The following is a 27,175-nucleotide window of genomic DNA, read 5'->3' as shown; positions in this document are numbered from 1 at the left end:
CGCGCGCTTCACTTGGGGTTAAAGCAACTCCGCGTTGACTGAACTAATTGTTATCAGCCTTTCTGAAACCGAATATTCCGAGTTGGACAGTTCGGGGTTACTCAACCCTGCGTATCGTTTTTCACTCTGAGTTTTCTAAACCGGCTTCCTGAAACAGGGCCCAGTTTGCCTGGGTCAGACTTGTTACTGCATGTTGTAACCAAACATACCACACCCTGCATCATGTGATTGGCTCTTGGTCGCTCTGTAAGAATATTTCTTTAGTGCCTCCCTTCACAGATGTGTCTGTATCAGGATGGGTCTAAACAACATGGTGTAAATGCAGTTGCTGGTGAGCCTCATTTCCTGTAGGAGGTGAACAAGAGCAGAGATCTGTTTCCCTTCAGAGCACAAAGGTTGTTTCTGTTCAGAGGAAGTGAAACTGTCTGACAGTCACTGAGAGACGGTGAAACGGCACAGCACATGAATCAAATGGATCAAATAAAAATCTGCTGTTCAGTCTGTTTGGATCTACTGAAGGATCCGGTGACTATTCCCTGTGGACACAGCTACTGCATGAACTGTATTAAAAGCTTCTGGGATGAAGAGGAAAAGAAGAAAATCTACAGCTGCCCTCAGTGCCGGAGGACTTTCACAGCGAGGCCTGTCCTGGAGAAAAACACCATGTTAGCAGATTTAGTGGAGGAGCTGAAGAAGACTGGACTCCAAGCTGCTCCTGCTGATCACTGCTATGCTGGACCTGAAGATGTGGCCTGTGATGTCTGCACTGGAAGAAAAATGAAAGCCTTCAAGTCCTGTTTAGTCTGTCTGGCATCTTACTGTGAGAAACACCTTCAGACTCATTATGATGTGGCTCCATTAAAGAAACACAAGCTGGTGGAGCCCTCCAAGAAGCTCCAGGAGAACATCTGCTCTCGTCATGATGAGGTGATGAAGATGTTCTGCCGTACTGATCAGCAGAGTATCTGTTATCTCTGCTCTGTGGATGAACATAAAGGCCACGACACAGTCTCAGCTGCAGCAGAAAGGACTGAGAGGCAGAGAGAGCTGGAGGTGAGTCGACAAAACATCCAGCAGAGAATCCAGGACAGAGAGAAAGATGTGAAGCTGCTTCAACAGGAGGTGGAGGCCATCAATCAGTCTGCTGATCAAACAGTGGAGCACAGTGAGAAGATCTTCACTGAGCTGATCCATCTCATCCAGAAAAGAAGCTCTGATGTGAAGCAGCAGATCAGATCCCAGCAGGAAACTGAAGTGAGTCGAGTCAAAGAGCTTGAGGAGAAGCTGGAGCAGGAGATCACTGAGCTGAAGAGGAAAGATGCTGAGCTGAAGCAGCTCTCACACACAGAGGATCACATCCAGTTTCTACACAACTACCCCTCACTGTCAGCACTCAGTGAGTCTACAGACTCATCCAGCATCAATATCCGTCCTCTGAGCTACTTTGAGGATGTGACAGCAGCTGTGTCAGAGGTCAGAGATAAACTACAGGACATTCTGAGAGAGGAATGGACAAACATCTCACTGACAGTCACTGAAGTGGATGTTTTACTGTCAGATCCACCAGAGCCAAAGACCAGAGCTGGATTCTTAAAATATTCATGTGAAATCACACTGGATCCAAACACAGCACACAAACTGCTGTTATTATCAGAGGGGAACAGAAAAGCAACACGGATGAATCAACAACAGTCTTATTCTGATCATCCAGACAGATTCACTAACTGGTCTCAGGTCCTGAGTAGAGAGAGTCTGACTGGACGTTGTTACTGGGAGGTGGAGTGGAGAGAGGGAAGAGTTTATGTAGCAGTCGCATACAAGAATATCAGCAGAGAAGGATGTGGTAATGAATGTGGATTTGGACGTAATGACAAATCTTGGTCATTAGATTGTAACAACAACAGTTATACATTTTGGTACAACAACATCCAAACTCCTTTCTCAGGTCCTTGTTCCTCCAGAGTAGGAGTGTACCTGGATCACAGAGCAGGTATTTTGTCCTTCTACAGTGTCTCTGAAACCATGACTCTCCTCCACAGAGTCCAGACCACATTCACTCAGCCGCTCTATGCTGGACTGTTGGTTTACTGTAATTATGGAGCCACTGCTGAGTTAATTAAGCTCAAATAGACTGAAGTCTTTCATATTGTGTGTTTAAATCTGTATTTTAGTTTCATTTTATTTTCTCTCCATCATTTCTGCACAGAGATCAGCTGTCAGTCAAACATTATGGGTGGTACCTCCACATCTTCTAGTTGTTCTCTTGATGTTTCTGAGTTTTTAAAGGAGATCTTTCCTGTGACTGTTTATGGAGGCTATCACTGCTCATCATCATTTTGATTTACTAAAATATTTCTCCACATGAAAATGTAAACTTCTCTATCCTCTAAATGTTTCTGGAATATTTGTCTTGAACAATGTCGACATTTCTCTTTATGAGTATGGCAGACCATGTGTGTGTGTTTGTGTTTGTTTTTGTCAAAATCATCAAACAAATGAGGAAAAACTGTGATTTTAATGAATGAATTCATATATTGTGTTGATGTTTTATTGTGTGAATAAACTGGAAGGTTTGACTATAAATCAAACTTTGAACAAAGTCTTTTCTTCTGTCTTCATTCCAGGATCTCACTCAAATCTGATGCAGAAAATATGAAACTAATCTGAGAGAATAACTGAAGCAGTTTTCCTCCTGAAGCATCACAAAGTTCAGAGTTCATGTTTAGAGCAGAAGATTCAGCAGTCGCTCTGTGACCTTTCAACTTTCTTCACTAAAACAGCTTCATTACAGAGAAACAAGTCACATTTTCTTCATGTTCTTAAGTCCTTTCAAATGTTTTTAATGGTCCTTGAATGCAGCATCAGTGTCGCAGGTTTAAAAGGTCACTTTCTGTTGTGTTCAAAGATTTCCTTCAGATATGGTCTTTAATCAGTAAAGCCAGTGATACAGCAGTGTCATTAGCTGTGTTATTGGCACCAGGCTGTGTTTATGTATGTGTTTAAATCTGTCTGAGGATGTCTTCAGCATGAAATGATCATTTGCTCAGCTGCTGTGTCTCAAATGACTCCTACAGTCTTTGCTTATGTGACCAACTTTTAAACAACCAAAACAAATTCCCCTTTCCTTGATAAAAGTCAGCTTATCCCGATGAATTTTAGCTTTAAACTGCTTACAATTCTCTAGTAAATGATTGCTGTGTGAACAAAACAAACAACTATGCAGAACAGTGGAATTTGTTCTGCTTCCAGTTGATTGAGTTTTGAGGTATGATTACTTGTGTTTCAGATGTAGAATTTGTACCAGAGTAATCTCTTTCTGCCGGAACAAATGTATCAGCACAAGGCGCTTCTTGTACGTGCCCTCTTTCAAAATAAGAGTTCATTCCATCAGAACGCTCAGAGCTACAAACTGAGTTTATTTTTAAGACACGAAGCTTTGCCTTAGTTGCTGCCAACTCTGTTTCCAAGGATAATTTCTCCTTTTCTTTTCTCAGTTTTTCCTCTTGCGCTTCAATAGAATGTTTTTCTTTATTGCAGCGAGTCGCTCCATGAGCGCTGTGTCAAGGGTAGTGTCGTGGATGAGAGGAGGAGGACCCAAACGCTGGACTCACAGGCAGGTAGGTGAAGGTGGATGTTTATTGCCGAAGGAGTGAGCAAACAGTACAGAGGGAGGAAATGGCTGGCTGACTGAATGAATGAACTAAGGACTGACTGACTGACTGGACATACAGACGACATCGGACATACATCATTAACATCAATGACACGACAGAGAACTGGTGAAACCGAGGAACTTAAATACACAGGTGGATGATGACAATGATTGGAAACAGGTGAGTACAGGGCTGAACATAATCTGACTAATGACACGGGAGACAAGCTGACACGGGAAAAGACAGGAAGTGAGAACATTAATGTGGCGAACCGAACTGAACATGAACAAACTGAAATCACTGGGTCAACGACCCAGGAACCCTGACACGCTGCCTTGTCAGCCGCAGCTTTAATGCGTGCGGAAGATGTTGATGAAATTCGACTTTGCTGTGACAATGTTTTCGAAGGTGGCTTTACACTTGAGATATTAGAGACACTGTCTTCAGGATTTATTTTCATCCAAACTTTCAACAGCTTGATCATTAAGAGCAGTATTGCTTTGTTCAGTATACGGCTCGCCTGCTTCCTGCAAACAAACCTTTACTTTGTCCATAAAAACAGAGAATGCTGTCACCTTAGACTGAAAATGTGCGCTTTGCCTTTTCACTTCATCTTCTGGCAGTGGCAAACTTAAAAAGGATTCTTGCAAAGCGTTTGCATCTTGATAGCATTTAATAAACTTCCCAAATTCAGAAGACACTTCCTTAACGTTCTCATGTGAGGTCATTAAAGCAGAAGTTTTCCCCATGTACTTAGATGCTTGCTTACACATTGAACTCCGCTTTTCTTGGCATGTCTTTATATACAAATCCAAACCTTTTGGCGTAAATTTGATGCTTCTTTTCTCTGCTTGCATCTGAGTGTCATCCTCTTGTTTACTCTCTTGTTTACTCTTAATATCCGACATTTTTATTGTCCTCTTGGATTATTTCAAACATTATAAAGATGCACAGCACACTGAGAATCCATAGCATAAAGCGCAAACATGATTGCACCGAACAAACATTTCCACGGAGGGCGTTGGCATGTTTCAATTAGTGATCCTATTATGCACAAATTTAGTACATCAAAACTCAGTTCATCAGTCTTTGTAGTGAAATAATGTCTTTAAACTCCAATAGCTTCACCGTTTTCCTTTACGGCTTAAACAATATTGTCACTCACCAGCTTTGATGAACGAGTGACATGTTGATCCAGGCTTCAACATCAAATCCGTCTGGAGTACTTACAGACGATCCAGTAACTTTTATTCGAGTTCGACGGTGATCCTTGAAATCCATATATCCAACATATCCATTAATGAAGGATTATTCCTTTGTCCACGGGCAGGTTTTTTACTTTTTGTAGTGGCAATTCCTTTTGTTTGACAAACCAAACATCCCACAATTAAAAGTCCACAAGCCACTGCTGCACTGAGATAATATTTCGTACGCAGGCAAAAGAAGTCCACTGTCCAAACTTTAAAGTTGCGTTCTTATGGTTTATTTTATCCAGTTTGGCAAGCAATAACAAGATCCATTTTTAGTTACGTCCTGCTGCTTCTCCTGCTCTAGTAAAAAACCATAGGCTCACCCCAGTGCATGCTGGTCCTATACCAGTCTCTTTATTTATAGAAACAAAATGGCCCTACAGCTTTTACTGACTAATTTAACAAGGTAACATCAAACAAACAAAACATTGAAACAAATATTAACCTACAAATAAACTTGTAAATAAACCCCAAAATATAAGTAAACTAACAACAAACTTTAACTAATTTCAAAATAATAAAAAATAAGAACAAATAGCTCCAACAGAAGTTATTGGTGCAGACTGAAGGTTCTGTAAACTACTCAGTCATAGAATGATTACGATATTGAACTAAAACAAATGCCTGAATCCTAAATTATGGATATCCTATTGTGGTGATCTAAAATGTAACACTAAATGTGATTAAAACACTAAAACTCTGGACTCCGGGGCTGAACGACCGCGGGGATCACCAGCCCGAGGAAAACACAAAATACACATGACTCCGTGAGAAAGACAATTCATTCTTGAATGAAGACGTTGATCAGACACATTTAAAATGTAGCCAATTGTGTTTATTATTAAATTATTAAGGAAATAGAAAAGCGGGGGAATAGAAAAGGGGGAGGGGTGGGGGTTAAAGAAGAGGGTAAAGGAAAGGGATAGAAAGGAGGAAAGAGAGGAGAGAGAACCCCAACTATGCCCTCTGAGCAAGCACTGGGTGCGACAGTGGATAGGAACAACTCCCTTTAAAGGAAGAAACCTATGACAGAACCAGGCTCTAGAGGGGCCAGTCAACTGTCGGGACTGGTTGGGGGGTGAGGGTGAAAGAGAGAGGGGGGGGAGATGGGGCAGGTGTTAGGAGTTAAGGTGAAAATTACGATGCAACGGTGGAGGAGGAAGACGGGGTGACATCAGCAGAAGGAAAAGTAGAAAAAGTAGAAAAAGCAGGAGTGCTCTTTCTCCAGAAGAAGCGGAAGCGTTTTTTCTTCTTTTCCGTGATCTTTTCCACGAGCACTCTTTTCTCTAGGATGAGGGTTCGTAACTCATCAATTGTTTGTGTGTTTTCCTTCTCAAGTTTCCTGCATGTTGTCTCCACTTCTTCTAATTTGGCTTGTTTTTCTTCCAGCCTTTCTTTCAGTTCTTTACATTTGGCCTCCTGCATAAGCTTTGCCTCGTGCATCTCTGTATAACTGTGTTGTAATTTGTTGTGTGCGTCTTGTAGCTGCTGACTTCTCTCGAGTTCTTGAAGTGTACACTGCAGGTCTTTGTTTCTTTTCTCTACTTGCTGCTTTAACATCTGCACCTCAGTGTTTTTGCACTTCAAATTGTTGGAAAGTTTCTCCAGTTCTGTGTTTTTTCTCAGCATGTCACTGAGCTTACTCTGCATCTCTGAGCATTGTTTTTGCACTTTTTTCTTTTCCCCCTCCAGCTCAGTTGTTTTGGAGTTCAGTTGGTTATAACAGTCTTGCAGTTGTTGGTTTTTCCTCTCAAAGTCCTGGAGAATTTGTTTATCTTCTTTCTGCTTTATTTCCCATTGTTCTTTGTCTTGTAGGAAATCCTTATTTCTTTGCACTGTTTTATCAAGCTTTATTTTCAGCGCGGTGTATTTTTCCTCCACGCCTTCAAGCTTGGAGTCCGTTTCTTTCTGTTTAATTTCTAGTTGCTTTTTTTCTTGAAGCAACTCTTTATTTTTGTTCAGTGTTTTATCAAGCTTCGCCTGCAGTGCTTTGTACTTTCCCTCCATGCCTTGCAGTTTGCGCTGCTTTATGTCCATTTGTTCTTTTTCTTGGAGGAGTTCTTGATTTTTTTGCAGAGCTTCATCAAGCTTTATTTGCAAGGCTTCCTTGTGTTTCTCGCTGTCCTGAAGCTTGCAATCCATATCTTCCTTTTTCATGGTCTGTTGCGCTTTCTTTCGAAGAAACTCAACCCTTCCTTTCAGCACTTTTTCATTTATCTCAGTGCCTTGGAGTTTTATGACCAGTTGTTTCTTCTCTTGGAGGAGTTCTTGATTTTTTTGCAGAGCTTCATCCAGCTTTACTTGCAGCTCCTGAATCTTTTTTTCCCTCTCTTTCTCGTTTTTCTTCTGTTGGAGGATTTCTTCTGTTGGTTTTTCTTGTACTTTATTAAGCTTTGCTTGGAGCTCAAAGATCCTTCCCCGCATGTCTAGGAGTTCCATTTCTTTCTCCTTTATAATATCTTCCTTATCGAGAAGCTGTCTGAACAGTTTATCTGCTTCAGCGGTCCTTCTCTCACAGTGCTCTCTCAGTAATACGGAGATAATCTCCGTTCGTTGTTTAAAAAAACTTTCCCAGATGTAATTGGTGTACTCTGGCTGGGGCGGGTGTCGCGTATTGTGATTGTTCATGAGATTTTCCTCATGCATTTCTTCCAAGCACATCTTCTGCAGTTGCGTATCGTCTTCTCGATTGCAAAGAGGAGCGCTGGGCTTTACGTTTTCTCTTTTTTTCTGCTTTCTTGGAGACATGTTGGAATCTGTTAACAGTGACTCTGAAAAGGATCCAAAAAGGGCTTCTCTGGCGAACGTTCGTTTGAATGCTGCAAACATAAATGCTGCGAATAACGGACTAAAAGTTCTTGCGTCTCACCCCTATTTATAGGTTTTAGGATCAAAGGATCGAAGGATCACAGTGGTGGTAAGATTCTAAATGTGTGTGACATCACAGTTCCGTAAGCCAATGAGGTTGTCACATGACATTTGTGAGAGGGCATTCCTTACTTGGACAAATTATCAATAAGCTTTCAATACCAGTAACAATGGTGACAGTATAATTGACAATTATGTGTCCAGTATGTTGGCTGATTTGCTTTTACTTTTTGCATATGAAAATAAAAGCTGGGCTGATTTTAACACCATTACAAGAAGTGTTGTTAATTATTCTTTTTGAATCCTAATCAGGTTACCACAAATTGTCTTTTAATTTAGTAGAACTTGAAATGTTTGTCAGTGGATAAACAATTCATAATGCAAAGTCAGAAACATCAAGTTATTCTTAGTACTGCATACTTGCAATACATAAGTTGTCCTAACAGTCATGTAGGGCATCTGTAGTTCAGGGGGTCGGGAAGCTCATCTTGTAACTGGATGTAATATTAGCAGACAGAGGGTTTGATGTTGCAGAATCTTTGGAGTTGTACCATGCTGAATTGAAGAGCCCAACTTTCACCAAAGGAAAGAACTAACTGGCCCCTAGATTGCCCAATCAAATCTCTTAATGCCACCAGCCCTCCCCTACCTTCACTGTGTGCTCAGCTTGTAGAAAAGAGTTGAGTGTGGAAGAAATGGTAAAAATGTGGAGCTGAAAAGCTAAGAGAGAAAAAGAAATTATATATAAATCAACGTGTCAAATTAATGGACATGTTAGTTATTGGAGTTCTGGCTGCATTTTATATATCTATATTGTGTCCTTTTTATAATAAATAATAAAAAAAAACATTATTTATCCTCACTGTATGAACATTGTTGGAGTCTTTGAAGTCTCGTCATGTTGAAGTTACTCATGTGATGTGATGTTGTTATAATGATCCAGCTGGTGTGCAGCCATCATATTAGAGTTCTCTTTCTTCTTCTGATTTGATACAATTTTTCTGTGATGGTGTCACATTTACAGTGGTCGCAACAATTGCACCTATAGGACCCTGAAAAACTGGTGCACAGACTTCAGAGTCTAATAAGTGTCACCACTGTACCCACTGCATAATGCAAACCATGACACGAGTTTAGTCTTGGTGTGAAACTCATTTTGGTTCATAGACACCAATCTGACCTTAAGTGGAACAGACCCATAAAACTAATGCGTAATAAATAAATCGAAATTCTCCCATCATCATTCTTTGGTAGGAAGTCATAAATAGGAGTTAAATTCAGACTCTGCACGGCTGGCTTCTCCTGTAACCCTGCATGTTTCTAAGGTTTGTTTTCTTTCTTTTTTTCTTGTTGTTCTTGTGCTTTTTGTCCTCGGGTGAGGTTTGAAGTGTCTGTGTGGTGCAGCTGGTCTGGTCTGTCCAGGCTGCACCACACAGACACTTCCAATCACCACACATCAAAGTACAAAGCGTATGACGTCATCACATTCTGTGTTAGGAAGTCACATTTAGGAGTTAAATTCATTGTTCATCATACTCAAGAAATCTTTCTGTTATCTTGATTAACTTATCCCAACATTGTCAATCAGACTAAGTGATCACATGACGCTAGTTATCAATCTATGAGGTAAACCAGGGTTTCCCATTTTAGCTACTAGCCTGTTTACATGAAAGGGGTGGCGTTGGGGGCATTTGACCAATCACATAGAGAGCAGCAGAACAGCTGACTTTACAAAGAAAGATAAAACTATAAACATGAAAAGGTTAAACACTTGTATTAATAAAGTTCAAATAGGAACTAAAAGTTCTTTTGCTGAGCTCTGTTGATGTTTACCAGTCTGGGAGAAAATACAAGCATAAATACAAAAATGGCCGTGGATATACTGGGAAAAGCATGTCGAATGATGAGCAGTGATACAGGAGACCAAGAGGAATTGCTCAGATAAGATTAAATGCTTTCATGGACGAGGACATGCTAGGGACAAGCGTTGCAGACAAAAGAAAAAACGAGATTAATGTTTATAGAGGAATTGAAAATGTTGTGAAATTGTTCTGCAGACAAATGGGAAAAGTCAAAGAATGAAGTTGAATTTAAGAATCTAAACTGATTAGACTACTGATGCTCATCAATGGAAAGATCCTCCCACTATCCATGGCACAGCAGTCCAAAGGGATCTTTCAGGTACTTGTTGTAAAGCAGTTTTCCAGAGAACTGATTGGTAGCTAAGTGGTGATTTCATACTTGTTGATCCGTAATCTCAAACACAACCTGCTCTGAAGCAGGTTTGCTCTACAGTTTAAGTCACTATGGTGATATACTCCAGTAAGAAGTGAGCTACCTTCATAGTACCTCTGTACTCATACCTGTGTGTTTCTTTGGCATTGCTTGTAGATATGTTTTAAAATGCAGCTGCAGTGCATTTTAAAACCTTAAGGAAGCTGTTATTGATATGGTGTAGATTAGCCAACAGATTTCTTTTCTTTTTTTACCTGATGGACACAATGCAGTGTAGTAGCCCTGCCCCTCGCTATGGTTTGTTCTTCATCATTCACTCACTGTGCGTCGATATGCTGGATGTCTCCACAAACAGTTCTCTGCATGCAGATGCAGTTTTTCTTCATTTGGAGCTTTGTGGGAGCTGAGTTCTGTTTACAGAGATGTTAATGGTCCTGTATGTGACCTGTCACATTTTATTTATTAAACAGACCACCTTGCAGTGTAGCTTCCACGTTAGCTGAGATTTGTTTTATTATTTGTTTTTGCTTGTTTTTTATTATTCTTGCTGATGATTTGTATTATCTAAATGTAAGGTTCATTCATATCAGTTTGCTTATTTAATTTAATACAGGTTTTTTTTGCCTTTATCTTTGTCTCCATAACTGATAGTCTCTTATATCAGTTCCTGCTCATAAGGTTACTTTAACATTTGAGGCCACGTTATGATTGGTTTAGGTGGCAGCACAAGCAGCTTCACTTGCATAAAATATATATATTTTTTAAATAACATCTGAAGTAATTTAATGAGGAATGAGTCATCCAGTTCAGCTCTGGTATTATGATGATATAATATGTGCTTCAGTCTTAAACAAGCACAGAATTTAATGAGCTGCTTCTTCCCGACTCCCTGATTTCTGCACAGCTGGATTATTGTACCAAAGAAACTGTTTCTGTAATATTTCTGTGAAATATAGTAATCCACTAAAACCCAGTGAGTGTTGGTTAGCTAAGATTTGTTTTTGTTCTTGATGGAATCGAAACACTCAGAAACGTCATTAATATTCGCTTGTCCTGCTGCAGACTTTTCTATCCAATCTAACAGTGAGAGCGAGCATGTGGTGCCCCACCCACTGGCTACAGGCCACATATTTCTGCAGACAAAGGCACCACCGTATTTGCCTTTATTCCGATGAAATGTCCTCTAAAGGACGCCCACACAATTGATGAGAAGTCAGAGGCCAGATGCCGATATTGTAATTCCATTAGAAAAAAGGCTGCACTTAAGTAGGGAAGATATGTGTAGGGCTTTTAAGGCCATTGCAGTCCCAAATGGAGGCAGATGGGGTATGTGAAGTTCAATATCTGTGGGCTGAGCACCCTGATACCACAACTCAAGAGTTCTGTTTCTGCGTTATCAAAGGTAGCCGGTCAGAATATTCTGGATAATCCTTCATAATTGATCAGAATTTGCCAAATAGACTTAACATGGTGTTAAGTCTGTCACATCATTTATGAAAGTCAAAGGTTAAAGTGTGATTTTCATCAAGAAGAACTTGAAAAGAGAAACTACATGACTATGACTCGACATTAGGCACAGACAGGAATGCTCAAGCGGTATTAGCTGTTTGAAGGTACATTAGGAAAATGTTGAACGTAGTGCACAACAAGCACCTTATTTCCTCCACAGAAGGTTGATAATTAACCTTTAACCTCCATCACTGTGATGTGTGAATACTTCAGCTACTTTACGAACTATTGTAATCATAAAACACTTTTAAAATCTGTATACTCCAATGATTTAAAAACAATAATACAGCAAACATTTAAAACCAATCTCATGACCAAGGGCGCTGCTGGCTTCAGGACCATGCAATAATCCATGTGTGGTTTGTATTTGTATTATAATACAGTCTGTAAGAAAGCCTTTTGTTATATTATTGAGAATATTGATCAACTAATTGTGATGGTGATGGTGCTCATCCGTCTTTTATCAGTCACTGCATTTTAACACAGTTTGCTCACCGTACATTCCAGTTTCTGGTCACTGAAACCAGTCAGACCTGAGCTCCTGGGAGCCTCCCTCAGGTGAATGTTGTTTTTTTAAACTTCGTACCACTTACGAAACTTCCCCAGCAGAACAATTGGTTTCAGGTTTATTCCTGTTAAGAGTTTGTACATGATAGATAGTTTTTGTTTTTTTAAATATCGGACACATAATCGGGAAAACACAAAAGGGAAACATTTGTCTTCTTTCTTTTTCATTTTCCCAGCACTAGTTTATTACATCACAGCTTAAAACACTGATTCCAGTCAGAGGCGGAGCCAGATATTTGAAACACCCGGGGCTTAGCCCTAAAGGGTAGTATGCATGTGGGATTATTATTTTAGAAATGACTGAAAGATTAATAGGCTCTGTTTTGAGTTTTGTTCAAAAAAGAATGACTTCATATAGGAAAAAAATATATCACATATACAGGACACCTTAAACTAGTTTTTTTTAAATTAAGCAGCAAGGCAGAACAAAGTCGGGGCTGTATCAAGACACAGGGACTAAACCCCAATTCAACCAGACCCAGAACTGATCCAGAATTAAAACAGGACTACAACAGTTCAAAATCAGGACTACTGAGGACTTAACCAAGACAGAACCAGAATCAGAACTAGATGATAGTAGCACTAAAAATCATCATAGACCTGCACTACACTTATTTTTTAATTCTACCAAAGTCCACTATTTAGCCTTGTTGTGCAAACAAGCCTGCATAACTTAATATAGAATTTGAAAAATAACAAACCTAAAAAGAAACACTAGGTACAAGATACATGAGGACCTGTGATACGGTGATACTTTTGGTAAACAACCATTTGACTAACACATGTGTCTCACCTGCTCTTGTTCATCTCTGTTCTGTCCTCATTCACCTCTCTCTCCCTCTCTGTGCTGACAATCATCAAATATACAGTTGAAACCAGATATTTATGTACTCTTCAGATAAAAACACTTTTTTAAATTGTAACATCAAATCAGACTAAATGTTTATTTTTTTAGATTGATAAATATAAAAACATATTTGTTAACTTTAAGAGTAAAGTGAGAAACTATCTGTATTTCTTAATTTTAAATGGCACCAAATTGTATTCAAACTTGAGCCACACTTATGGAGCTCCACAGTTCTGTTCCTGGTGTTTTGGTTGACATCTCTTGATTTTCCCATTTCAAAGAAACAGGCTCTGTGTTTTGCCTTATATGCATCCACAGCTGTGCCACCAATTTACTCACATGGACTCTACGAACCTATCAGAAGCTTCTTCAGCTCAGAATGGAATCGTCTGGAGTTTTCTTATTAATTAACAATAAACTTAGTGTACATGTACTCCTACATTTGATGAAAGTGATAAAAATAGACAGCTCTGTCTCTCTTTATTCTGACATTTAACTAATTCAAAAGATGTTTCAATATTTATCCCAAACAAGTTTACTCTAAATTGATGTTGTACAGTAAAAAAATGTTCTTGTATTTTCCATAAAGTGTATGTAAATATCTGGTTTAAACTGTGGATATAATGCTGTGTATTGAAATCCCTCTTGTTTTGTATAGAAATATACTGAACAACATACAAAGCATAATATATAAAATAACATTTACCTGAGTTTTTTCTTTGAAAGAAGCCTCTAATGTCCATTCTTATATTTCAGTACATAACTGAAACCGATTTAGTCGGGGAGGGTAAGAACTGAAAATATGAAATAAACACACGTAAGCTAAGACTCTAAAAAATAGCATTTGTTCGGCTTTTCATTTCGCCATTTGTTGATTCACTTGAAGAGCAAGTAACGTAATATTGGTCAAGTGATCAGTTTGATATCAATCTTTCGTGATTCACCGTCATATTTACATTATTTGTACGGTACGAATGATTTGCTTTGGTACCTGGTCAAACTTAAGCTCTCCTTAGTATGGCTGGTTCCGTTTCTCCAACAGCGCACACAGGCAGCAGCTGCCCCGCCCTCTCGCTCAGTCGTTTAGTGCCTGAGCTCGGATCATACCAATATCAGGGGGGATTCACGCACAGTCGTAAATTCCCACAGTGTGCACTATGTGCTTCGAATATTGTGTGTACTTTTTGTTTTATACAGTTGTCAGCCAGGCATCTAACTATGAAAAAAATTACACTCCAAAAGACCCCGGGCTTCTGACAAAACAACCCGGGCTTAAGCCCAGTAAGCCACCCCCACGCTCCGCCCCTGAGTATTCAATCAGAATCAGAATCAGAATCAGAAAGGGTTTTATTGCCAAATGTTGAGCAGGTTTACAACATTAGGAAATTGCTGCGGTGCTTCAGTGCAAACATACTGTCATAAAAATATAAAAATAAGAATAAGAATTAAAAGTGCTAAGTGGATAGATATATACATGATATATACATGAGTGCAGGTGGTGATCAGTGCCAATCATGGAATGATGCAGTGAACACAGCGTAGGGTCATGTGTTAGTGGTGGGAACAGTCATACGGTTATTGTTCATGTGTCCGACAGCAGAGGGGAAGAAACTGTTCTTATGGCGAGAGGTTCTGGTGCGAATGGACCGGAGCCTCCTGCCTGAGGGGAGCAGGTCAAACAGACTGTGTCCAGGGTGAGAAGGGTCAGCTGAGATCCGAGCTGCACGCCGCAGTGTCCTGGAGGTGTACAGGTCCTGCAGAGATGGGAGTCTGCAGCCAATCACCTTCTCAGCAGAGCGCACAACACGCTGCAGTCTCTGTTTGTCCCTGATAGTGGCTCCAGCGTACCACACGGTGATGGAGGAGGTGAGGATGGACTCGATGATTGCAGTGTAGAATTGCATCATCGTCCGTGTTGGCAGGTTGAATTTCTTCAGCTGCCTCAGGAAGTACATCCTCTGCTGGGCTTTCTTAATGACGGAAGTGATGGTGGGCTCCCACTTCAGGTCCTGGGTGATGGTGGTACCCAGGAAGCGGAACGAGTCCACAGAGGTGATGGGGGTGTCAGTCAGGATGATGGGGGGGAGTGGAGCTGTGTGCTTCCTGAAGTCCACAATAATCTCCACTGTCTTCTGGGCATTCAGCACCAGGTTGTTGTGGCTGCACCAGGACACCAGACGTTCAACCTCCCTCCTGTAGGCAGACTCATCCCCGTCCGAGATGAGTCCGATAACGGTGGTGTCATCTGCAAACTTGATTAGCTTGACAGACTGGTGGGTGGAGGTGCAGCAGTTGGTGTACAGGGAGAAGAGCAGAGGAGAAAGAACACAGCCCTGAGGGGAGCCGGTGCTGATGGTCCGGGAGTCCGAGACATTCTTTCCCAGCCTCACATGCTGCTTCCTGTCCGTCAGGAAGTCAGTGATCCACCGGCAGATGGGATCAGGCACATTCATCTGGGAAAGCTTGCCTCGGAGATGGTCTGGAAGGATGGTGTTGAAGGCAGAGCTGAAGTCCACAAACAGGATCCTGGCGTAGGTTCCTGGGGAGTCCAGATGCTGCAGGATGAAGTGTAGGGCCATGTTGATGGCGTCATCTACAGACCTGTTGGCTCTGTATGCAAACTGCAGGGGGTCCAGGAGGGGGGCCGTGAGGGTCTTGAGATGGGAGAGAACTAGGCGCTCAAATGACTTCATGACCACAGATGTCAGAGCCACGGGTCTGTAGTCATTTAGTCCAGTGATCCTAGGTTTCTTGGGGACAGGGATTATGGTGGAGGACTTGAAGCAGGCAGGCACATGACATGCCTGCAGTGAGGAGTTGAAAATGCCAGAAAACACTGGGGCCAGCTCGTTTGCACAGTGTCTGAGGGTGGCAGGAGACACACCGTCTGGGCCGGGAGCTTTTCGAGCATTCAGACTCTTAAACTGCTTCCTCACATCTGCTTCATGAATATGAAGAGTTGTGGTGGGAGGAGGTGGTGTGAAATCCTCTTTTGTGTGGGGTGAGGAGGGGGGTGTTGTAGGTGAACAGTTTGAAGGTGGTGATGGCTCTATGGAGGGGGGAGAGGTGGGGGAATGAGTGTCCAAAGTGTCTCTATTGTTGGGGCCGTTGTAGGTGTGAAGGCTGCCTGATGGCTCGTCAAAACGGCAGTAGAAGTCGTTAAGGGTGTTGGCCAAGAGCAAGTCATCAGTGGAGTGGGGGGTTTTAGGCTTGTAGTTGGTGATATTCCTAAAACCTTTCCACACAGAGGCCGAGTCATTCTCTGAGATCTGCTGCTGCATCTTCTCAGAGTGCTGATGTTTAGCAATGTCCACTTCTTTAGTGAACCTGTACTTGGCCTCTCTGTAGCAGTCCCTGTCTCCGCTTCTGAACGCCTTTCTCTTTTCCAGCCACAGCTTTTTGAGTTTAGGAGTAAACCAGGGTTTGTCATTGTTATAACTCACCCTAGTTATACATCATTTCCATCCCTTCTTCTTACTGTGTTGAGCCATCAGAGATGCTTCATATTTCCATGTTTTACAGGATTGTCTGCCTGGAGTCTGTCGTCATTGTGCTTAAATAGTAGTTTTGACTTTTCATGTAAATGTCAGGATAGGCAGCATCTTCTTTAACTAGTTCAAGCTGCCAAAATAAATCCAGAATTAAATTTTAATCCTCATAAAAGGCTGAAAATATTTGTTCTGAATCCAAAACAGTTAGATGTAGTTTGTTAATTTCCCTCGTTTTGTTATTACCCTAGAGTAGCTTTGGTGTATCTTTTCTCTCTCAGTTAATATTTATTATAAACATCCATCATAACAGCATATATGCAATTACTGGTCACTTTGTTAGGTACACCTTGTTTATAGCAGGTATGACCCCTGTTGCTGACAGAACTGCGTCATGAAGTCATGTTCATTAATTGTTGACTTGAATCTGCCGTTCCACCTCATCCCAAAGATGCTCTAGTGGAGTACAGTGAACTCATCTTCATGTTCAAGAAACCAGTTTGAGATGATTTGAGCTGGAAGCAGCCATCAAAAAATGGGTACAGTGTGGTTATAAAGTGATAGACATGGTCGGCATTAGCTGGGCTGTGGTGGTTAAACAATGCTAAGCTGGTACTAATTGGCTCAAAGTATGCCTAGAAAATATTCTCCACACTCTCACACCGCTATTCACAACTTGAAATGTTAATACAAGGCAAGATGTTCATTCTTTTATGTCGTTTACACCAAATTCTAACCCTACCATTTGAATGTCACAGCAGTCATCAGACCAGCAACATCTTTTCAATCTTCCGCTGTGTCCAGCTTTGGCAAGCCTGTTCAAACTGCTGCCTCAGTATTTGTTGCTCTAACTGCGGGAATTGGCACCAGCCTTGGTGTCTTTCAGAGGAACTGCTCCTGTTAGTTGTTTGCACTTCCATTCTGGATTAATTTTTCAGACCTGGAGGTTACTACTTGTAAATACGTTGGAGTCTCATACACATTTTTAAATGAAAACTTGTTAGTTAACAGATTTGAAGCAGTGGAAATTGTAACCACTCAAAGACATTTAGAACAGCGATAGGTCCCCAGCTCTAATCTGTTTCTTTGTTTTGTAAGCTGGTGCAGACCCAGGACGTGCTGGAGACATTACATCTCACGGCGGGGCTGAGCACCCTGATACCACACCTTCACTTTGGAAGAGGTGGAGTAGGTGGCTGGGGAGAGGGTGGTGCTGGGATCCCATATGTTTAAATAAAATGTAATTTAAAGTTGCTTTGACTGCTGGCCCTTGCAACTCAGACGCTAATATATATGTGGATTTATCTTTTTTTGTTGTTGTTGTTCCTGAGTAATTAAGCTCCGGTCTGACGCATTAGACTTCCAAGGGAAGCTGAAGTGTGGTCTCCCATTTGTTTGTCACTTCCTATGAGCCGGGTTGTGACAAATGGGGGCTCGTCTGCAATTATCCTGGTTTGGTAAGCTTTCTAACATTTGATTGAGAGCTGGTTTGTTTGCAGCTGCTTGTCTAGTTGTGTCTTGGCTAGGACTTGCCTGGTAGGCAATTGTTGAGTTGATTGCTGATCACTTTGGTTATTTGTGGTGCTTTGATATTCTGGGTCTGCTGTGTATTGTGTTTGGGAGGCCATTTGGGTTAGGCAGATTGAGTGGAGGCAGTCATGTTAATACTGTTGTTTGCTGTAGACTTGAGCTAGTGTTGATGTGCTGTCTTGTGTCAACTTTGGCGCGTATGAGCTGTGTTGATTATTGAATATGCAAAGTTAAAATCAGTGCTTTCCCTGTTAGGTTGAAGGAGTGTTTCTCTCGAGAATCATTCACTGAAATTTCTGTTGCGGTGAACACGGTTAGAGCAGTTGTCTCGGGAGCACGTCCCCTTTCTCTTCCTGGTGGTTTTTAGTGCATAAGTACCCACCGTAAGTAACTGCATGAAGACTAGGCTTTAGTTAAGTAGATTTTGGTTAGGCAGTTAGTGGGAAAGTGCTGTTTTCAATTGCATGTCGAGAATCAATACTTTGCTGTTATGGCTACTGTTGATGCTTTTGTTCAGTCTCCATCGGAGGAACTCTTGAATAGTTGTACTAAAGAACAACTCTTGAAACTTGCTGAACATTACGATGTCGACATTGGAGATAAACGGTTGAAAGATGAGATTAAAGGAGTGTTGAAGGCTGCATTAGTAAAGAAAGGCGTGTTGCCACGTAAAATGCAGACCTTAGTGGCTGAGGTTGATCAGTCTGTGGTCTCAACTGCCGTTGCTTTGTCTTTTGAGCAGCAAAAGGAGTTGTTACTCTTACAAATGGAAAGAGACAAGCTGAGCATGGAGAAAGAACGTGTAAGGCATTCTTTAGAAAAGGAAAAGTTGGAGCTAGAGCAGTATCGACTAGACCTAATCAAGGCGGGCAAGTTATCAGGTGGTGTTGAGGCTAAAGAGTCTTCTCCACAAGGAGTTGAAACTTTTGATGTCCTGCGTAATTTGCGCTTGGTGCCGAAATTTGATGAAAGAGAGCCAGATGCCTTTTTCTCCCTTTTTGAACGCATTGCCGAATTGAGAGGATGGCCAGAAGCTGACTGTGTGATTATGTTACAGTCTGTTTTGACTGGAAAGGCTCAGGAAGATTATTCAGCACTCAGTGCAGTTGATTGTTGGAGTTTTGCTACTGTGAAAGATGCAGTTCTGAAGGCGTATGAGTTGGTACCAGAAGCTTACCATCAACGTTTCAGATCATGGAGGAAGTCTGATAAGCAGTCGCATATAGAGTTTGCGAGGGAGTTAACTAAACACTTCAACAGATGGTGTTCGGCACTGGGAGTGACAACTTTTCAGGATTTATGTGAGTTGATGGTATTGGAGCAGTTTAAAGAGTGTGTTCCTCCTGTGCTTGCCACTTATATTGCCGAACGGGAAGTGACAACCGTTTCTGACGCTGCTAAATTGGCAGATGAATATGTCTTGGCACATAAGGGGCAGGTTGGTAGAAACTGTTTTTCAGTTGGTGCTCCCGCTACAGCTTTTGGTCAAACTAAGGTTATGTCATCGGACCCTGCGAAGGCCATTGGTGGTGTGAAGCCCAGTAAGTTTGGTCAAGCATGCAACTACTGCCATGGCGATGGACACTGGAAAGCAGAATGTCCCTTGTTGAAAAGCAAGTTGGCGCGTACAGGCAAACAGGTTAAGCCTGCGGCTCTTACCATTCCTGCACGGGAAATTTCAGTAGTCTCTCGGGAAACGCCAGTTTCGACTAAGTCTGACTCAGAGAGCTATGCGGGGTTTGAGGATTTTGTGTCCGATGGGTTTGTATCACTCCCGGGTGATGTTCATAAAGTTCCTGTAAAGATTTTGCGTGACACAGGAGCGAAGGATTCTTTTATCTTAGCCTCCGTGTTGCCATTTTCACAGGTTACTGATACTGGTGAGTGTGTGCTTGTTCAAGGCATGGGTTTCACCACACAGGTGGAGCTGACGCAATTATTGATGCAGCACACCTGAGAGGCCAGTCCCAGTGTATCCAAAGGCACCTTGACTGAACCAGCTAGAGAGGCTGGCTCTGGCTCTCTCTGTCTGCCACTCATCATGTTCTTTTGGAAGTTTCAGTTATGGCTGTTATATCATTTACATTGTCTTTAAGTTGTTTTACCTTATTTTCATTAAATATGTCTTACAGTCTTTAAAAGCCTGTGTGTGGTCTCCCATTTATTTGTCACTTCCTATGAGCTGGGTGGTGACAACATGAAGAAAAAGATGTAATACAACGTTTTTTTCAGACATTGTGTTTCTGTTGACTTCATCCGAACAATCACCATGTAGTAGAGTTTACTGCTGGATGTGAACAGGCTGGGATGACATCCGACACCTCAGGTGTTGCACTAGACTGTGGTGGTGACGGGAGAACTGAGCCAGAAGGTGAACGTTTTGATTTACCGTATTTTCACGACCATAAGGCGCACTGTGCTAAAAGGCGCAGTCTCAGTTATGTGTGCCCTTACTGTATTTAACACACACATAAGGCGCACTGGACCATAGGGCGCATACAAGTACCGTATGCGTATTTAAAAATAAAGCGGGAGCAAACCTGAATTCGGTACCTTACTCACATTTCTATTGCCGGTAATCGTCATCATCAACAACACACAAGCATACAAGTGTGCATATTTAAAAATAAAGCAGGAGCAAAACAAAGTTTGGTACTCACATTTTTATCATCAATCAAACCCATCGAAGTCCTCATCCTCTGTGTCTGAATTGAACAGCTGCGCTAAATCTCCATCAAACATGCCAGGTTCACTTTCTTCACTGTCAGAGTCACTTTCCGTGCCGTGCGGCTCCTCGGAAATGATGCCGGCTTTTGCGAAAGCTCGAACAACAGTGCCAGCAGACATGTTAGCCCAAGCATCTACAATCCATTGGCAAATTGTGGCGTAACTCGCCCGGCGCTGCCTTCCACTCTTGGTGAAACTGTGGTCTCCATCGGTCATCCATCGCTGGATGTGTTTGTCGCCGATGTGTTTGCTGCAGTAGGAGCGGAAGATGGCCAGCTTTTCCTTATAATCCGCTGGAAGTTGCTGCGCTACCGTAGTCCTGGTCCGGATGGAAAAATGGCACAGTTTCATAAAAAGTGAAAGTGAAACTGCTTTTAGCCGAATGGTGACCGTCGAAACGCTTCTCCCGCTCGTTCTTTGCTCGATGATCGCCTTATGTCCGCGGAAACTCAGCTGCGTATTCTTGACCTGTCGGAGCTTGTTTTCCAGCTTCCTCTACTTGCGAACCATCGATTCATTAACCTTAAATTCTCTCGCCGCTGCTCGATTTCCATGTTCCTCCGCGTAGCTGATGGCCTTCAGTTTAAACTGTGCTTCGTAAGCGTGTCTCTTTGCCATTTTCAGGGTTGTTAAAACAACGATGTCCTGCATAATGCACATACCTGTTCTTTTATACAGGTATGTGCGATTGTCCTGGTATATACAATCAACGCCCACACTTCACCCTTTTTTTTTGTCCCGTTTGGATCTATAGCCATCAGAATTGTTGTCTTGAGGCCAAGAAAGATGCCAAGCGGATTTATTTTACCAAGTGGATCATCATGGCCTTGCCATATTGGTCCATTTGGTTGACCTTTATTATAATTATGAATTTATTTTATTTTCAGTTGCAAACGGGACAGACATAACTGTGGGATAGGACAGGGGGAAAGAATGAAAGAAAGAGGGGGAGAGAAAGAAAGAAAACCAAAGGGGAGAAGAGACGGTGAGAAGGGGGGGAAGAGAGAAAAAAAAACAAACAACAGAAAAAACTCCTGGGTCACCTGTATGGAGAAAAAAAAAACAGAGGAGACAGCAAACAACAAAGAGCAACATAATAATAGAAAAAAAAAAAAAGCACCATCACAATAAACTAGCTAGTCATAGATATCAATAGTTACTAAATAATAGACGATATTGTGCAGCACGCAAGATAGACAGCGCACAGTGTGCTTTGAGGCAGCAGCCAAGAAAGCTGTAGTCCGCCAGAAACATAAACACTCTTAGCACTGCAAAGTCCAAAGATCTCTAAAAGCTTTGTATTATGAACAAATCGTTATAAAATCTAACTCAACAATGTAAATCCACAGCCTGATGGAGCTTATTCTGCTTTACTATGTTGTTCAAAAAAAAAAAAGCAGAAGATTGTCAGAATTTTTATTATGTCTACAAAGACTTAGATGCTTTAGAAAATCGCTGAGGTTTACTCCCTGAGAGGAGATTGCCATTTCTTTACCTTCTTCATCTTCTTTTCTACAGATGCAGTGATGCTTTTAACCTCCACACAGTGACTCCACATCACCAACACCAGCCTCGCTTCCAGCTCCAATGATCTTCCACCTCTGACTCTTTCCTAAAATTGACCAGTAGGTGGGGCCAGCCCTGCCCAGGTGGGGTGGCCAGCGATGGAAGGCCGACGTGGTGGAGGCAGCAGCAGCGGTAGCTACTCACAGATCCCTGTCAGAACAGGCATGGGGTCTGTCAACTCCCCGGCCGTTTCTGTGAGATTGGAGGCGTACGACAACGGAGAGAAGAAATGCATCTTGGATGTGAGGAGGACTTTCTGCCTCTTTGTCACCTTTGACCTCTTGTTCATCACCATGCTCTGGATCATAGAACTCAATGTAAGTCTGTGTTTGTAGTGGCTGTGACAGCAGTTTTGTTTTTTTATTAGATATCTGTAGTAATAAAGTTTTTACAGCAATGTAAAACCACACGAGATTAAGATGTATCACCAGACAGTGAGCCTTTTTGACTGGGTCAGCCTACTCGGGAGAAATTTATTGGATGCATCTGCTGTCTTCTATGTATTTTGCTCAAGAAAAAACTAAAAGTGAAGATGATTTTATTATTTCCCAGAGATTAAAGGGTTATTTAAAAGTAAAGTTAAACAAAGTCAGGAAAGATAAAACGCTAGTATTGAAGTTTTTAAAAAAACTCCAAAGTAAGTGAAGCCGTTAAAAGGCCAGGCTCAGAGCCTTTGGTTTTGCTTTTTTGTGGAAAAACATTTATTGTTCTTTTACAGCATTTAGAGTTGTTTCTTTCAGCTTGTGGTGGACTTTCGGATTGACAGTATCATTCCTATCTGCTTTTACTTTTGTGCCTGATCGGTACGATTAACAGCAGTCAGCTTGACGCACAACTGAACTGAATAACAAAAATAAACACACCGTAGATTTCTGATGCACTAAATCACTTTGGAGGAAAAATGAGTTTCCTCTGCTGACTGACAGTTATTGTTTGTTGAGCTCAGTTGTATGAAAGTTCAGAGGAACTCATGAGTAGCCACCGATTTGTACACAACTGATAGCAAAGTGTGGAATATGGCATTACATGTGAACAAAGGTTTAAAGCTGGTGAAGAATGCACGTTCCTTATCTGTACAGACTTTTTCTTAACTAAACTATCAAGTGGTTTAGTTGGTATCGTGGTTTACAGTGGTTCGCCTACCAGGTGAAAGATCCCAGAAGGAGACGCTTATCCCATTGGGTTTGGTTCAGGAAAGGCATCTACCTGCTGTGGTGACTTCTTGTGACAAGGAAGAAGTAATACCATTACTTCTTCCTGTTCACAATTTTTATCTTTGTAACAACAAATCATTGAGTAATAAAACCAGCTGCCTTTTCAGTGAGTCTCTCATCCAGTTGCAGCGCAGGCTTGCCGCTGCTAAAACTAAACAGAGCTCCAATCACATTGGCCATATTTGTCACATGACGTAGGACTCCAGTAGAGAACGTAATTTAACTCTTTCTGCACCGCTGGGCGAATGAGACGTTGACAGATCGTTTTTTTCTTTCTATCGGGTTTGTTTTTCTTTCAAATTATTGGTGGGGACAATTCAATAATCGCTGGATATTGGTGGGGACATGTCTCTTCCGTTAATGCCAAATCTACGCCCTTGGACTGAAGAGTCGTTTGCTGCCAACAGTATAGTGAAACATTTAAGCTGTACATGAAAGTTAATGGGTAATTATGATGATCTTTACCAAAAAGATTTTAAATGAAAGAAAAAATAAAGGGCATGAAAACTGATTCTTATGTCTACTGTGTATCTTCAGTGTGAATGTTGAGTTAAATTTGAGTGTTTGCATTTAAAGCACATATTAATGTATTGTTTCGAAATCCATGGTGGTACACAGGAAACATTACTAAAGAATGTTGAATTAGAACACTATCTGTATTTGTTTTTTAAATAGTTTTACATATATTTTACTATTTAAAAATAAATAAATAATAATAATAATAATAATAATCAAGCTTGCTGACTGTCTTGTACAGTAATTTAATTTGAACATAGGTTTGATTTAGTGGAGTCAGTTGTTCCCATGCATCATTCTGTAAGTGTGAGAATGAACTAAGATTAGAAAATGTCAAAATATTAAGTGTCATTTATTTTTATTCATCACAGCATCCTAAACTTTGCTGAACTTTTTGAAATATAAAATGAACTCACTGAGTGTTGATGTCACATTTCAAAGCACCAAGTAAAGATAAACTATTAAACTTTAACTGGGTCAGACTTGTTACTGCATGCTGTAACCAAACATACCACACCCAGCATCATGTGATTGGCTCTTGGTCGCTCTGTAAGAATATTTCTTTAGTGCCTCCCTTCACAGATGTGTCTGTATCAGGATGGGTCTAAACAACATGGTGTAAATGCAGTTGCTGGTGAGCCTCATTTCCTGTAGGAGGTGAACAAGAGCAGAGATCTGTTTCCCTTCAGAGCACAGAGGTTGTTTCTGTTCAGAGGAAGTGAAACTGTCTGACAGTCACTGAGAGACGGTGAAACGGCACAGCACATGAATCAAATGGATCAAACAAAATTCTGCTGTTCAGTCTGTTTGGATCTACTGAAGGATCCGGTGACTATTCCCTGTGGACACAGCTACTGCATGAACTGTATTAAAAGCTTCTGGGATGAAGAGGAAAAGAAGAAAATCTACAGCTGCCCTCAGTGCAGACAGACTTTCACAGCGAGGCCTGTCCTGGAGAAAAACACCATGTTAGCAGATTTAGTGGAGGAGCTGAAGAAGACTGGACTCCAAGCTGCTCCTGCTGATCACTGCTATGCTGGACCTGAAGATGTGGCCTGTGATCTGTGCTCTGGCATGAAGCTAAAGGCTGTGAAATCCTGTCTGGTGTGTTTGGTCTCTTACTGTGAGAAACACCTTCAGCCACATTATGAAGTAGCTCCATTAAAGAAACACAAGCTGGTGGAGCCCTCCAAGAAGCTCCAGGAGAACATCTGCTCTCGTCATGATGAGGTGATGAAGATGTTCTGCCGTACTGATCAGCAGAGTATCTGTTATCTCTGCTCTGTGGATGAACATAAAGGCCACGACACAGTCTCAGCTGCAGCAGAAAGGACTGAGAGGCAGAGAGAGCTGGAGGTGAGTCGACAAAACATCCAGCAGAGAATCCAGGACAGAGAGAAAGATGTGAAGCTGCTTCAACAGGAGGTGGAGGCCATCAATCAGTCTGCTGATCAAACAGTGGAGCACAGTGAGAAGATCTTCACTGAGCTGATCCATCTCATCCAGAAAAGAAGCTCTGATGTGAAGCAGCAGATCAGATCCCAGCAGGAAACTGAAGTGAGTCGAGTCAAAGAGCTTCAGGAGAAGCTGGAGCAGGAGATCACTGAGCTGAAGAGGAAAGATGCTGAGCTGAAGCAGCTCTCACACACAGAGGATCACATCCAGTTTCTACACAACTACCCCTCACTGTCAGCACTCAGTGAGTCTACAGACTCATCCAGCATCAATATCCGTCCTCTGAGCTACTTTGAGGATGTGACAGCAGCTGTGTCAGAGGTCAGAGATAAACTACAGGACATTCTGAGAGAGGAATGGACAAACATCTCACTGACAGTCACTGAAGTGGATGTTTTACTGTCAGATCCACCAGAGCCAAAGACCAGAGCTGGATTCTTAAAATATTCATGTGAAATCACACTGGATCCAAACACAGCAAACAAAAAGCTGTTATTATCAGAGGGGAACAGAAAAGCAACATTAATGAATCAACAACAGTCTTATTCTGATCATCCAGACAGATTCACTAACTGGTCTCAGGTCCTGAGTAGAGAGAGTCTGACTGGACATTGTTACTGGGAGGTGGAGTGGAGAGGGGGAGTTTATGTAGCAGTCGCATACAAGAATATCAGCAGAGAAGGATGTGGTAATGAATGTGGATTTGGACGTAATGACAAATCTTGGTCATTAGAGTGTTACAACAACAGTTTTACATTTTTGTACAACAACATCCAAACTCGTGTCTCAGGTCCTCGTTCCTCCAGAGTAGGAGTGTACCTGGATCACAGAGCAGGTATTTTGTCCTTCTACAGCGTCTCTGAAACCATGACTCTCCTCCACAGAGTCCAGACCACATTCACTCAGCCGCTCTATGCTGGACTGATGCCTTATTATTATGGAGACACTGCTGAGTTGATTAAGCTCAAATAGACTGAAGTCTTTCATATTGTGGGTTTAAATCTGTGTTTTAGTTTCATTTTATTTTCTCTCCATCATTTCTGCACAGAGATCAGCTGTCAGTCAAACATTATGGGTGGTACCTCCACATCTTCTAGTTGTTCTCTTGATGTTTCTGAGTTTTTAAAGGAGATCTTTCCTGTGACTGTTTATGGAGGCTATCACTGCTCATCATCATTTTCATTTACTAAAATATTTCTCCACATGAAAATGTAAACTTCTCTATCCTCTAAATGTTTCTGGAATATTTGTATTGAAAAATGTCGACATTTCTCTTTATGAGTATGGCAGACCATGTGTGTGTTTGTGTTTGTTTTTGTCAAAATCATCAAAGAAATGAGGAAAAACTGTGATTTTAATGAATGAATTCATATATTGTGTTGATGTTTTATTGTGTGAATAAACTGGAAGGTTTGACTATAAATCAAACTTTCAACAAAGTCTTTTCTTCTGTCTTCATTGCAGGATCTCACTCAAATCTGATGCAGAAAATATGAAACTAATCTGAGAGAATAACTGAAGCAGTTTTCCTCCTGAAGCATCACAAAGTTCAGAGTTCATGTTTAGAGCAGAAGATTCAGCAGTCGCTCTGTGACCTTTCAACTTTCTTCACTAAAACAGCTTCATTACAGAGAAACAAGTCACATTTTCTTCATGTTCTTAAGTCCTTTAAAATGTGTTTAATGGTCCTTGAATGCAGCATCAGTGTCGCAGGTTTAAAAGGTCACTTTCTGTTGTGTTCAAAGATTTC

General features: G+C 41.4%; 2 protein-coding genes and 1 pseudogene across 2 annotated transcripts; 2 read left to right on the top strand and 1 right to left on the bottom strand.

Moving 5' to 3' along the window:
• Positions 1-270: 270 nt before the first annotated feature.
• On the top strand, positions 271-2,599 carry LOC146553108 (tripartite motif-containing protein 16-like). The gene has a single exon (XM_085254881.1). The coding sequence runs from the start codon at positions 463-465 to the stop codon at positions 2,128-2,130; it is 1,668 nt and encodes a 555-aa protein (XP_085111007.1). The 5' UTR covers positions 271-462; the 3' UTR covers positions 2,131-2,599.
• Positions 2,600-3,490: 891 nt separating this feature from the next.
• Positions 3,491-4,561, bottom strand: LOC146553107 (uncharacterized; annotated as a pseudogene).
• Positions 4,562-24,548: 19,987 nt separating this feature from the next.
• On the top strand, positions 24,549-26,867 carry LOC146553106 (tripartite motif-containing protein 16-like). The gene has a single exon (XM_085255726.1). It carries the CDS (start codon positions 24,736-24,738, stop codon positions 26,395-26,397), a length of 1,662 nt encoding a protein of 553 aa, XP_085111852.1. The 5' UTR covers positions 24,549-24,735; the 3' UTR covers positions 26,398-26,867.
• Positions 26,868-27,175: the final 308 nt, after the last annotated feature.

This window comes from Mchenga conophoros, linkage group LG18 (assembly GCF_057382185.1).
Source record: "Mchenga conophoros isolate Kocher_MC1m ecotype Shallow Benthic linkage group LG18, M_conophoros_male_GT1.1, whole genome shotgun sequence".
Taxonomy (NCBI): domain Eukaryota; kingdom Metazoa; phylum Chordata; class Actinopteri; order Cichliformes; family Cichlidae; genus Mchenga; species Mchenga conophoros.
Note: the sequence above shows the minus strand (reverse complement) of the source record. Positions and strands in the feature narration are given on the sequence as shown.